Source organism: Morus notabilis, unplaced genomic scaffold (assembly GCF_000414095.1).
Source record: "Morus notabilis unplaced genomic scaffold, ASM41409v2 Scaffold199, whole genome shotgun sequence".
Lineage (NCBI taxonomy): Eukaryota > Viridiplantae > Streptophyta > Magnoliopsida > Rosales > Moraceae > Morus > Morus notabilis.
In genome coordinates this window covers 436,215-450,762 of record NW_010366841.1, presented here as the reverse complement: position 1 = coordinate 450,762, position 14,548 = coordinate 436,215, and the positions used below count along the sequence as shown (strand labels likewise).

The 14,548-nt window shown below is 34.7% G+C and overlaps 2 protein-coding genes across 2 annotated transcripts; both read left to right on the top strand.

Annotated features, from left to right (window-relative positions):
- Positions 1-1,257: 1,257 nt before the first annotated feature.
- LOC21401270 (transcription factor bHLH117) lies at positions 1,258-2,229 on the top strand. Its single transcript, XM_010111258.1, has one exon. The coding sequence runs from the start codon at positions 1,258-1,260 to the stop codon at positions 2,227-2,229; it is 972 nt and encodes a 323-aa protein (XP_010109560.1).
- Positions 2,230-6,971: 4,742 nt separating this feature from the next.
- LOC21401269 lies at positions 6,972-8,565 on the top strand. The gene is made up of 3 exons (XM_010111257.2): positions 6,972-7,402; positions 7,569-7,777; positions 8,276-8,565. Exons 1-3 carry the CDS (start codon positions 7,304-7,306, stop codon positions 8,448-8,450), a joined length of 483 nt encoding a protein of 160 aa, XP_010109559.1. The 5' UTR covers positions 6,972-7,303; the 3' UTR covers positions 8,451-8,565.
- Positions 8,566-14,548: the final 5,983 nt, after the last annotated feature.

Genomic DNA, 14,548 nt, shown 5'->3' with positions numbered 1-14,548 from the left:
TCCAAATGACATGTACAATTGTATATATGTGTAGCATATAACTATCATGTTCATGATACACGAGCCAATCTTATGCGTAATAATCATGAGAGGTTTTACAATGTCTTGTAAGTTAACGTTAACATTATTTCCTCAAAAAAAAAACGAAAACAATCCTTAAATTGTACCAATGTTTCCAAAATCCATAAAAAAAATACCCAAAAAAAGAAAAGAACAAGAAAAAGAAAAAGAAAGAAAAAGAAAGAGAATAGCAACCAAGCGTCGTCCAGCTGATTATATTACTGCAGAAACCCACGCCCAACCCCAACATCATCACGTATGAAAATCAGAGAATGTCCAGATTTTCTAATTCCCCGTGTTACCCCTCCTTTTGGCTAATACATCATCTGAAAAGGGCACCATGTCCATGGCATTGTCGTAATTTTAGGACGAAACCTGTCTGTCCTTTTAAACCCGAACGCAGCTTTGGTTAGCAGCTGCACTTAACATGACAGCACCGTCCGATGCACCACCACCACCTTCCCCGACAAATAACCCCCCTCATACGTACTCGTACGACTTCTTAGCCACCCCGCCGTCCGATCACACATCCTAGACTCCCCATCCAACGGCCGTTACTACGAAATCTCCAATTTGAAAATTAACTTATATATATATATATATATAAAATGATATTAGAGAGAGAGAGAGAGAGAGAGAGAGAGAGAGAGAGAGAGAGAGACGCTACCCACGTGTAATTATGCCAAAAACTGTACGGAAAAATCGTCCTCGAACACAGAGCCGCCTTTGCAGACTCTTCACCTCTCTCAGGATGCCACGTGTCCATCTCCTCTCGTCCCCCTTGTAACGTCCATGCGAGAGAAAAATAGCACCTCTGAAAAATATAAAGAACAGTTTTCTTTTTGTTTTTTTTTTTATTTGCTGAAAAAAATACAGAACAGTTTATAAACGAGACAAAGCACTCAATAATCGCCGCCTAACGTGATTTTCAGAGGAAAGAACAAAATTTGTTATGGTTATTTTTCTTTATAGTATTGTAATTATTTATCTTCCACTGTTATATTACTCAAGTTATTATTTTCTGTACAGTTCGATGAATCCCGGCTCTACACGTGTATATCCGTTGATGTAAATGCATGATATATACCCGAAGGAAATGCAAATTAATGCTATTCTCTGCTTTCAGTAATTGACACAACTCGCTTTCCCTTTCTTCCTCAGTTCCTCTTCAGATTGACAATCCATTTCTTAATCAAAATGGACACAGATTTCCAGTCCGACTACGAGAGCTTCCTGGCTAACAGCGCCGCCGCATCCGCCGGCGAATGCTCCTCCGACGACATCTCCACCTTCAACTCAATGTTCTCCAACGTCAGCCTTCTCTCTCTCCTCACCTCCACTCCCAACCAGGATGCTCTTCTCTCCTCTCTTCCTTTACTCTCCGACTTCACTTCTCTCTCCTCCTCCTCCACTACCATCCCTCCTCCGCCCGGTTTCGTCTTCTTCCCCAACGCCATTACTCCCAAACCCGAACCTCTGCCCTTCACTGACTTCACCGACGAAACAAACCATCTTCCTCGTCCGCCTCAGCCGCCGGTGACGCCGACGCCGCCTTTTAATTTCATGTTTGCTGACACCGAATCTCCGGCGTTCCATCACTTACCGGATCTCCTCTCGCTCGACCACTTCTCCCCCTCCGCCGCTGGAGAGGAATACTCGCCGCCGTCGTCTTCGTCGCTCAAACGCTTGCGTGCCGACTCCACCAGCACTTCTCATCACCAGGCTTCCCCTCCTCCACCGCCGCCGCCTCCGATGGTTCCGCGGGGAAGTGCTCTGGCGAGGCAGCGGCGGCAGAAACTCAGCGACAAGACTCGGTGCCTCCAGAAGCTTCTTCCCTGGGACAAGAAAATGGACATGGCGACCATGCTTGAGGAGGCGTACAAGTACGTCAAGTTCCTTCAGGCTCAGCTGGCCGCCCTCCAGTCCATGCCCGCCGTCGCCTCTTCATCCTCATCCGCCGGCGTCGAGTCTTTCGGTGGGCTGGGAAGGCTGAACGGGAACCAGCTATTGCAGGTACTGGTGAACTCGCCGGTTGCTCAGACCACGCTCTACTCTAAGGGTTGCTGCGTTTTCTCCGTGGAGCAGCTGGGCTTGCTCGAGAGGCTCGCCGACATGAGCAGAATCACGAGTTCTGTTGCTCGCAATTCTCTTCCCCCGAATAGGTTTTGAATCTTTCTTTACTAGGTTTGCTTTTGGACTGAATTATTTCTCTTTTTCTTTTCTTTTCGGCTTAGAGTAGTGCTGGTTAAGCGTTAAAGGAAGAATATGGATTAAGTAGATGCTGGTAATTGGAAGTGATTTCAGCGAGTTAGTTTATCACCTTTGTCTTTTGTAGGATTTCATTAGTTTATGTTTTTTTTTTTTTTTTTTTTTTTTTTTTTTTTTTTTTTCTCTTTTCTCTTGAAATTTAATAGTTTACAATTTTCATATTTTGTTGGATGGTGAATGAGTTACTTGATATATATATATATATATATATATAGCTGATCTCTGGCATTGTGAAGCACAACTCGAAATGGATGACTGACTCTTTTTCTTTATTTCATATGTGTTTTTTTTTTTTTTTTTTTTTTTTTTTTTGTTTTTTTTTTTTTTTTTTTTTTTTTTTTTTGGGTTCTTGGGTATAATGTTTATTCTTTTTTTTTTTCCCCCTTCTCTCTCTAATAGTGGTAATTAAGAATCTACTTATAGTGTACAAGTATGAAGAATGTGTGTCTCTTTGAAGGTCTGCGTGGATAAAGACTGTTAGATGTAATATGTTCAGATAGCGGAAGATATTAGCTGCGTATTTATTGCATTCATTGGTATGTTATGCAATAATTGTTTTGTTTGTTTTTCTCTTTTCTGTTTTAGTATTTTGGACATCTACATAGAGGTTAGAGATTTCAGGTTAGCATGTTCTGTCGTTTTTACCTGTGATTGTCGGTTGTTTAGTTTTCTTGTTTATTTGATTATGCCTGCTGGTTTCTAGCTCTTCAGCAATACCTACCTATGAGTTTAACCCGAGTTACAGACTTTAAAAGTTGGGGGATCATCGTGTAATCATGATAGAGTTCCTTTACGAGTTTATAATCGTCGTATTCTGTGTGATTTCTGCGTTCATTAGTTTACATTAACACATTTGGCTGGAGGTTGGATCACTGTGAAATGGGTGATTGACTCTCTCTCGTCATTTTATAAGTTTGTTTTATGGGCACAAAGATTCTAATTGTTGGCATGTTGGTACTCGGTAATGGTATTTTTTTTTCCCCTTGATATTGTGAAGATTACAGTCATATGGACCCACATATTTGGCCATTATATTGTGCTATAATATCTTCCGTTTCCAGATAGTGGAATATTAGCTCCTTATTCATTGTATTCAATGAATAAAGACATTTTTACCCCCGAAACTAGATATGGTTAATAGGAAATTCAGGGTCGGGAATTTAGATATAAATGAAGGGTAATATAAACTTTATACCACTTGAAATGATTTGAATCAAAGAAAATGAAATATAATGGTAAAAATCAACAACCGCCTCTTAGAGGTGCTATATAGTCAAATTAACATACTGGTTTTAAGTTGTTCAACATTACCTATGAGTTGGGCTTCATTACATAGTTCAAAATGGAGAAATGGTAGAAAATAGGCCACTATGAAAAGCTTAAGAAAGTATATAAGTCAATTTTTAGTTATAAAAATTAATAGGTCATAATTTATTAAGTTATGGTTCATAACTAGATAAGTTATGGATCAACATAAACTTGTCAAGTTATGGTTCATAGTCAGACAAGTTATGGACAATTATGGACAATAACTTGTCAAGTTATGGTTTATAACCAGACTAGTTATAGACGAAAATAGTAATTTAACCTATTTATTAACTAATGTAAATAATTAACCTATTAATTTTAATTATCTCAAGTCTTGACTTATTTTTCTCTTTCTCCTTTCAAAGTGTTGGCCTTTTACCCTGAGTAGGACCAGGGCTCTGTTCAAAGTGAACGAAGTCCGGTGAATGGGTTAATGCTTTAGTGGGCTTTTGTCTCTCTTTCGTCCCTCTAACATACGGGACGGTGCATGTAAATTTGGTTCAGCTTATATCATTTTTATATGGGGGTTTTTTTTTTTTTTTCAATTTTAATAACCTGAATTTTTGTTATTATTAAAAATCATACCATATATAAATAGATCATTTACTCTCAAATATGAAGATATCAATGTGATACAATTTAAAGAACAGCGTAACTTTTTAATAACCTCAAATTGTTGGGTACAAAAATGAAAAAAAAAATCCTTCTAGATATAGAATTATAGATAGTTAACCCACTCAAGCTCAAACTTTAGAACTTTTATAGTAGAGCACATTATTTTTCTCTACCATTAGAGTAAATTTTAATTATTTAATTAAATTTTAACGGTTTAATTTATAAGTACTTACATTAAAAACAATACATCTTACACGTAAAAATATCCATTCTCATAGATCATATCGTTGAAGTTTAATCAAATCACTAACTAGCGTTTGGTTTATGGATTCAAATCATGTGATTAGAACTATTTTTGATTTACGTGTATTTTTTATGAGAAAAAATATTATACCGAACCACGAACCATAATTCAAATTAGGGAACGAATCTAGGTAACAAACGGTTTCGGCACATGATGCGACAACCGGCAAACGTATGAAAAACCTTGTGTGTAATTTACAAATGTTTGAGACTTGCTTATTCGTGCGCGAACTCCGTTTTGTTTTTTTTCCTGTAATATAAGTCGGTCAGCATAATTCATCAATTTAGTTTTCTTGTTATGCTTATTAGAGAAATAAGAACAAGCATGTATTCATCATATCTCAATCAAGCTAGTCTTCTAATCTCCTGACCACAAAAAGTGAAGCTAAATACGCATTTGTTTTTACTTATTAGTTGTTTTTCATCTTCCAGTCCACTTTATCGAGTGTCGAAGTGAGCCACCTTGTAGAAATAACGCCTAAGAGTCCCATGGGTCGTATCATGGCTTTTCTGTGGGGCCTTCTTAACTACTTTTCTCCTTGTTAGTCTTCTTCTCATCGAAGGAAGCAAATAAATAAATAAATATATACATATATATATTGAATTGTCACGAAAATTTAGTTATTAAACTCATTTAAATTTAAAATTTATTTTATTACAGTAAAAAAATTTTAGAAACAGTAACATTTAATTTTTTTATTACGGTAAAAAACTCTCACATAAAGTCACATCTCAACTCGAATTAAAAACTCGAATCAGCGAACTAAACGGATCCAATAACTATTGAAATATCTTCTTTGTAAGGGCATCATATTGATAGTGTGGGAATACGAGCGTTGAATGTGATCAAAATTGAGTCAAAGTAAAAATGTATACAAAATAAATAATTTCTCACATAAATATTATGGCCATAAATAGAAATCTAACTGCAGTTTATTTTTACGGTCCTAGCAACACAAATCTCCTTGAAATATTGCCATGGCTTCCCTTTTAGCTTTCAATCTTTGTATCCAGTCTAAGGATGTACTATTATATATATATATATATATATATATAATTCAATTTTTGCCTCAAAGTGTCCATTCCACCTTTCCTTTTATTTCGTCCTTTGATCGAGCTCCTTTTAACTCACGGTGCTTTATTTTTCCCACTTCTAAGCTGCCTTTTTGGGTCTCATTTGACGTGACAAGATGAAATTAGTATTTTTGGGTTTGATAGTGGAATAAAGCACACCATCGTCAATTTCCCACTTGCCCTCGAGCAAAGCAAGCTAGCTTATTCTTTTATTTTGAAGAAAAAAAAAATTGTTTTATGTATTATTTTTTTTTTTTTTTTTTTTTTTTTTTTTTTTTTTTTTTTTTTTGTCTCTTGCACTATCTTATTCTTAATGCCCCGTTATGTATTATATGTTTGTTCGTTCTGTCGAAATACTCGTACAAAATCAATAACCAGCAATACGTTAGTTCAACGTTAAAATAATACGAGCAAGAGGGAGCTCTCATGAGAGGGCAATGTATATTTTTTTTATCATTATATTTAATTAAAATTACATTAAAATATTAAAATAAGCACTATCGTATAAATATTTTACACTTTAAAGCATCTATTGAGAAAATACATTTTCATGCCATACCATCAAATTTTCGGGTCCCGTTTAGTTCGCTGATTCGCGTTTTTAATTTGAGTTGAGATGTAACTTTATATGAGAACTTTTTACTGTAGTAAAAAAGTTAGATGTGACTGTTTCTGAGAATTTTTTACTGTAACAAAACTCGAATCGGTGAAATGAATGAGCTTATCTTTTTTCATTTGGGAACAAATTACATTATCAGAATTCAAAAAAAAAATTTGAATATATATAAGGAAATATTAAAGAGTGCCTAACATAGAAAAAATGGCTGAATAAATATTTTTGTATAAAGAGCTGTTAAATAAGGACGCATTTATAGTGAAAAATGTTATTTTACTCCACAAATAAGAATTATATTTTAACTGTTGGATTAATTTTTTAACAATCTGATTTATAATAAGAATAGTTTCACATCACATATTATAAAATTTTTAATATAGATATATACAAATTTAATTTTTTAAAAATTAATTTAATAATTAAAATAATAAATTTTACAGTAAAGTAAAATAACCTTCTGCGTCCTAAAAAAAAATTCCGTTAAAAAATAGCTACTGAACATTACGAACAACAGCAAGCAAAGAATAGTTCACGACGGGCCCCCAAAAAAAAAAAAAAAAAAAGAAGGGAAATGAGAGTTCACATCTCAGAAAAGGAAACGAGTGCAGAAAGCTGATGAAAAAGTAAAAAGTCTGTACTAGTGCTAAGCAATTAAAGTTACTATTTACCAAGCACTTATATAATAATTGATCACACAAAATGAAGAAAAAACTAGTCCAAACGATCAGCTCTTAAAGTCAAAAGGTCGTAAAGATTACTCGTCCTATCATCTTTTCATGATCCCCCGGTGCGTGATAGATTCCAATGGCACGCTCCTCTATGAGCTGGTTTATGCTCTACTTTTCTTGTTCCCCTATCAAAGGAATCCAAGACTGAAGAAAAAAATTAAACAAAGTCCTCATTACCGTGTAGACAAAAGAAGCTTTTACCCACTTATCCCATTCCCTTCTAAAAAAAAACTTTACTCTTCTTTAAATTCCCCTCAAAATCTTCCTTCCAAGTCTCGTCAAGCTTGATCTAATCTAATCACAAAAAATAAAATAAAATAAATAAAAAAAAATGGTTAAGGCAGCTGGTATTCTTCTTTGTCTTGTGATCCTGGCGATCGACGTTGTGGCCGGGATTCTCAGCATCCAAGCAGAAGCTGAACAAAACAAGGTATTATATATTTGTAGCTAACTTTTTACATTGCAAGATTTCTAGTCTAGTAGAAAAGAATGGTTCTAAGTTATGATATATATATATATATATATATGTTTAATTTAGAAATTTATTAACGTTAATTTGCATGGTCTAATTTGGAAATGTATTGTTGCAAAATTAGGTGAAACACTTACGGCTATGGATATTCGAGTGTAGAGACCCAAGCGAAGCAGCATTCAAGCTAGGGTTAGCTGCGGCAGCACTTTTGGTAGTGGCCCATGTAATTTCTAACTTGCTTGGTGGTTGTCAAAATTGCATTTGTACCCCAGATGAGGTTCAAAAGGCTTCTCCAAATCGGCAACTCTCAGTGGCATGCCTCATTTTAACATGGTACTACTTATATATATATATATATATATGTTTGGCTGGAAATTAACAGTTACTTGGTTGTTAAAGGATGAAAATATACATCTAATTACCAAATCCCTCTTTTTTTTTTTCCTTGTTAAACAGTTTACTCATGTGGTAGTTTCAGTAAGAACAATCAAAATAGATCCCATTTTAATTAAATTAAAATGGGATGCATATGCTTCTCGTTTTTCAGCTTTTTAATGTCGTATCTATTTTCTTGTCAACAAGGTTGAAAACTGAGATGTATGTATGTATGTATATGTATATATATATATATATATTTAATTGAATTTTACCGACGAGATTTTAAAGATTAGGCAGGACATTATTTGCATAACATAACAAGACGATGAAACATATGAATGTCTAATCTAGTAGAAAGAATTACAGATAAATATTGTCTAGAGACTTCTATGTACTATGGTTGAGGCATGATTAATAATTTCATATTGCATCCTTAATTTGTTGGTTGATCAGGATCATATTCGCCGTTGGATTGTCCATGCTGGTGATAGGGACTTTGTCCAACCACAAGTCAAGAGCTTCCTGTGGTTTTACGCACCACCATTTTCTGTCCATTGGAGGGATCGTGTGTTTTGTGCATGGCCTTTTTGCAGTAGCTTATTATATATTTGCCACTGCCTCCGACTAAGGAATCAAAATGATCTATATATGTGCTTCAAGCATTTTTTTTTTCAATTAAATATTTGCTAATCATCTCTCTCTTTCATTGCTTGTCTTGATCAACAACGTACTAATTAATCCCATTCCCATCTCCTTAGTTGGCAGATACACTAATTTGACATATTCCGTGGTAAATTGCACAATTTAGTTATGATCAAATGTTATTTACTATGCTTGGCCAGGCCTCGAGGAACATATATAATGATGAGTTAACAGGAAATTCTTTTCTCTTTCAACGTTGATCATTTGAGATTGAGCACTTTTGTTCATGTGGATTTAACCCCACTGTGATGTCTAGGCTAAACACTTCCTTTTCACTTCTTTTATAAAAAAACTGAAATCCATATAGACAAGTCGCTTAGAAACAAGGTTTTTTTTAAAATTTTTTTTTTTTTTTTTTCAGTAAGACCTTCCTATCAATAGTGCACATTTCCTTTTTATTTTTTAAGTGCATGTTAGAGAATTTCCCTAAAAAAAATGGTAGGTTTCTTTTAATTTCAACAAGTTTTCATATTTAAGTGCCAATTACTTGTGACATGCATGGCCCATTGTGAAAAAGGGGGTGTGGAAGGATCAATCATAGGTCACTTTGGAGAAGAATTTGTTGGGTACAGCAGATGATTAAAATATTGAGTAATGACTTGTGTCATGCAAGATGTGGAATACAACCAAATTTTTACATATGAAATTACTGGTCAAATTAAAATTCCATTATGGAGATCGCAATTATAGGCACCCAAGTCCATAGAGGAAGACAGGCTGAAACTTAGGGTCCACAGTCGACAAAAAATGTGGCCCCTTTCAGATAAAAACTAGTTTTTTTGTCTACCGTTGCGAAAAAGATTGTTATATTATAAAAGAAGTCAAGAGTTTTTACATTACAATATTAATTTATATATACATACATACACATATATATTTATTTAAAGTTCTACTAAAAAGGTTTATATACATACATACAGATATATATATATTTTTTTTGTTTAAAGATCTAGTAAAAAGACTTGTACATTATACTACATTTTTTGCTTTTCTTTTTTTATTGTTCTTCGGAGTTGGAGCTGCAAAATAAATTTTTTTTTGAAAAGTACTGAATTCATCACATTAGGAAAAGAATAATAAATAGAACTCCAGACCTCTCCTCATTTTGACTTAAAACTGAATAGCAGAGGAAAGGCAATGGAATAATTAAAATGATCAAAGAAACAATAAGAGGCAAGACTTAACTTGTAGTAAAGTGACGAAAAAGATCCAGTCTAAAAACATAGGACAAAATAAGTGACCAAGAGGAAAATTGTGAAAAGAATTTATAAAACAGAAAAAACAAAAAATATCCAATTCAAAAATAGATGCAAGGGTTAAAGACTCAAAGAAAGACTATACAATTGGAATGTATGGCAATAGAAAAAAAAGACCAATATGCCAAACTAAGCTAAAGTCGTCAAAAAATTAAGATGAAATAGGAAAATTTGAAGAATCCGGGAGGAGAAAAAACATGACTGATATGTGTCCAAATAAATGTTCAATGAAAATATGACTAAAAAAAAACCAAAAGGATAAAAGTACACTAAAAAAAAGGAAAAAAAGACAATATATAGAAATTTTGATGGAAAAAGGTAGACAAAATCATAATGCAAGTGAGATAAATCCAGTCGCATCAATTTTGAGATAGTTTACATAAAATTCAAGATGTCAAAATCCATTCCAATCATCATTGCCACATAAAGAAAAGAGAATAGAAGAAAAAAGCGGACATAGATTAGCAGTATTCATGAAGTAAAACAATAAAGCACAAACTACATAAATATCATTAGAGCAAATAAATATCTCCACACTGAGTAACAAATAGTGAATGGCTATAGGTAACGATTATGAGTAATACCTGAAGCACTATAAACACTGCCTTAAATATGAAATAGTAACCACTCAAACATCAGCAGAGAAAGTGAGTAAATACAAAGGCATGAAGTTGGAGCAGTAAATGAGTAGGATTAAAGCAGAGTAGTAAATGAACGAAGATGGAATGCAAAGGATCGAAAGTCAAGCACAAGGGAGAAGAACAGGAATAGAGAGAGCAATAAATGATTGAGAATGTAGCAGAGCAGTAAATAACGTGAGATGAAATATGAAGGAGACAAAGCAAAGTCGGCGAGAGAGCAAGGGATCGATAATAATGCCGATATAGCAGCAATATTTATAAAAGTAAAGGAGGAAAAAAATTTCAACAGTACATGACTTGTAAGAGAACGCGTGGCAAAACAAAGTCGGTCTGCAAAAACTAAGGAAGCAAGATTGCTTAATCAGATGGCAGAAGCAACGTACGTATGTAATAAGCAAAAACTAAATAATAAATAAATAATAATGAGTTTAGGAAACGGGAAAAAGGGGGAAAAAAAAAAAAGAAGAGAAAAACAGAAAGGAAAAGTTCTCAATTTTTTTTTCCAGATTTTTCACTAATTTTAAGAATTAGATAATGATAAAGAGAAAAAAGAAACAGTTCATTTAATGCCTCTGCAACAATATGAGTACAGATCATCAAATTAAGTAATTAAATCAGCACTCTAAATATCACAGATCAACAAATTAATCAATCCAAAGTAAAAAAAATCGTTATTTACCTGTATACCAGATGAAGTCAGGAACAAAGAACATCAAAAGATGCTTATTGAACCTTCTTTATGCATAAATTTATCTCCTGAAGTAGACTAATGAAAAAAGAGAACAGAAAACAAAAAGAAAGGAAAAACCACTGAAACAAAAGCAAAAAAAAAAAACAAAAATTTATCTCCTGAAGCAGGCCAATGACAAAAGAGAACAACAAACAAAAAGAAGGAAAACCCACCGAAACAAAAGCAAAAAAAAAACGAAAAGGAAAAAAGGGACAAATAAAAAAGTAGGACATGGAGTCGACCAAAAACAGAGGGGAAACCAAACCAACAAAGACAAAACCCAACCAAAAAAAGAAAAGAAAAACGAAAAAAAGGCAGAAAAGAACAGAACATGGACTTGACAAAAAATTAAGGGGAAACCAAACTAAATGAGGAAATCAAACCAACAAAGAAGCATGCAAGAAAAATCTTCAAAAAACTTGCAGCAAAACGAAGCAAAATGAAAGTGCGGCCAACGAAAAGCATCCAAAAATCCCACAAGAAAGAAATCAAAGAACCCACAACAAATATTACATAAACCATGGAGGTTCACTTCTTATTAAGTTTGTTAACTTAAGTCTAACACTTGTAATAAGTGTAATAATGTTTTGATTAGTTTTAATATTGCTGAGCTGGCATAGAGTGGCTGTATAGTTTGTTAGGATCAACATAATTAATTTTCGCTGGTTTTACTTGTCTTCTTCTTTTCGGTTATTCAGGAGCTGTATATAAGCTTCTTTTGTATTCAGTTAATAACAAGAAATGAGATTAATCTTTTCTCAGTTTTCATTTTCTTCATCATAATATGGTATTAGAGCGAAAAAAATGCTCCACTTTTCTGATCAAATTTTTTTTTGATATGTTCGATTTTTCATTCATTCGGTCGTTGTCTTCTCCGATCGATCTTTGTTGATTTTTTTGATCTGTTGTTCCTCTGCTTCTTGTTGATGGCGAATTCCAGAGCAGATAATGGCAAGTCCGCCATTGATGATCCTTCGAGTCCGTATTTCTTCGGATGGTCCAGGTTTGATTCTTGTTTCTCAACCTCTTACAGGAGACAATTATGCCTCATGGAGTCAGGCTATGCTGATTGGTCTTTCTGTTAAGAACAAATTAGGGTTTATTGATGGTTCTATTAGGAGACCAAAAGGCGATGATCCAAATCTGTTAACTTCCTGGATTAGGAACAATAACATAGTGATTTTGTGGATTTTGAATTCAGTTTCTAAGGAGATTTCGGCTAGTGTCATTTTTTATGAGTCCGCACTTGAGATTTGGTTGGATCTGAAAGATAGGTTTCAGCAGAGTAATGGTCCAAGAATCTTCCAGTTACGTCGCGAATTAGTGAATCTGGTGCGAGATCAGAATACAGTCAGTGTGTATTTTACGAAATTGAAGACACTTTGGGATGAACTAAGCAATTTTCGTCCTTCTTGTTCCTGTGGAAAGTGTCCGTGTGCTTGAGTGCGTGATCTTAATGAACATTATCAGATGGAGTACATAATGTCTTTTCTCATGGGATTGAATGAATCATATTCTCATATTAGAGGTCAATTGTTGCTCATGGATCCTATGCCTCCAATTAATAAAGTTTTTGCACTTGCTGCTCAAGAAGAACGCCAATGATCTATTGGGAGTATTACTAGTCTAGACACAGCTAGTACTATGGCATTTACTGCGAAGTCAAATGAACACAAGTCTGAAAAGTCCACTGTTCAAAATAATGGAGGCTCACGGTTCCACAAGAAGGAAAGACCGCTATGTACTCATTGCAATTTTTGTGGTCATACTATTGACAGATGTTACAAGCTACATGGTTATCCTCCAGGATTCAAGCCAAGGCAGCGGTATGGTGAGCAACAACACAATTCTGTGCATCAAGTTTCAAGCAATGAAGTCAAAATGGAGACATAAAATTCCAGCAACCCAGTGCAATAGTTAAGTTCAGCCCAGTGTCACCAATTGCTGGCCCTGTTGTCCAGTCAATTGGCTCAGTCTTCTAAGGTATCTAATGATCAGCCCGAGGTTTCAAATGTCACTTGCGTTACAGGTACCTACTCGTCAATAGCTTTAAGTGTTGTTTTGTCTATTTCCAAGTATTGGATTGTTGATTCTGGAGCTTCACAGCATATATATTCAAAGGCTGAATTTTTCACGTTTTTAAAGCCTATACAGAACTCTAGTGTCATGTTGCCCAATCACACTAGTATACCTGTTTCTATGTGTGGTGATGTGAAGATAAATTCGAGGATTGTTCTTAAAGATGTACTCTTTGTGCCGCAATTTAGATTCAATTTGATTTCAGTAAGTGCCCTGACTAATGATTCAAAGGTCACTTTGAACTTTATGTGTGATTCTTTTATGATTCAGGATATCAACACCACGAAGACGATTGGCAGGGGTGATGGAATATATGGTCTTTACTTGCTGGATGCAAATAAATGTGGCTGGTTATCCACAGATTCTAATTCAGGTTCTCATTTGTTTGTTAATACTGCCACTGCTAAGATTTGGCATGATAGGCTTGGCCATTTATCTTTTAAAAGGCTTATGTGTTTGCAAAAGTTGTTGAATGTTGATGTTTCCAAGTTTAATAATCATGGCCCTTGTTATGTTTGTCCTCTAGCTAAACAACGCCGTTTGTCTTTTGATTCTCATAATCATTTGTTAGCTTCTGCCTTTGATTTAGTGCATTGTGACATCTGGGGTGCTTATCATATTCCTTCTCATGCCGGTTATAGATATTTTTTAACCTTGGTTGATGATTGTACTCTGTTTACATGGGTCTATTTACTTAAATAAAAATCTGATGTTCTTTCCATAGTCCCTAGGTTTTGTAACATGGTACAAACTCAGTTTAATGCTAAAATAAAAAAGTTTAGAACATATAATGCACGGGAGTTAGCGTTTACTGAGTTATTTGACAAACTAGGGATTTTTCATCAATTTTCTTGTGTCGACACACCTCAATATAATTTCGTCGTTGAAAGGAAACATCAACATCTGTTGAATGTTGCTTGGGCTTTGTTTTCTCAATCTCGTGTTCCAATCTGGTTTTGGGGTGAGTGCATCCTTACTGCCACTTTTTTGATCAACAGAACTCCTTCCCCTTTGTTACTTAATAAGTCTCCTTATGAGTTGCTGTATGATGATGGGGTTGATTATTCTTTCCTTCGAGTTTTTGGATGTTTGGTTTTTGCATCTACTCTAGTAGCTCATCGAACAAAATTCCAGCCTAGGGCACGAGCATGTGTGTTCATTGGTTACCCGCCTGGTGTCAAAGGTTATAGATTGCTAGATCTATAATCCAGGGAGATTTTTATCTCCAGGGATGTTGTTTTTCATGAGGAGGTTTTCCCCTTTCACTCTATAGGATCCAATGATGTGTTCATTGATCCATTTCCTGACTTGGTCTTAC

What these genes read in the sequence shown, in the direction of transcription:
- LOC21401270 (XM_010111258.1), top strand. Translation starts at nt 1,258, where the DNA reads ATGGACACAGATTTCCAGTCCGACTACGAGAGCTTCCTGGCTAACAGC.
- LOC21401269 (XM_010111257.2), top strand. Translation starts at nt 7,304, where the DNA reads ATGGTTAAGGCAGCTGGTATTCTTCTTTGTCTTGTGATCCTGGCGATC. An exon ending in CAGAAGCTGAACAAAACAAG is followed by an intron (nt 7,403 to 7,568) that starts GTATTATATATT and finishes TTGCAAAATTAG; the next exon opens with GTGAAACACTTACGGCTATG. An exon ending in GCATGCCTCATTTTAACATG is followed by an intron (nt 7,778 to 8,275) that starts GTACTACTTATA and finishes TTGGTTGATCAG; the next exon opens with GATCATATTCGCCGTTGGAT.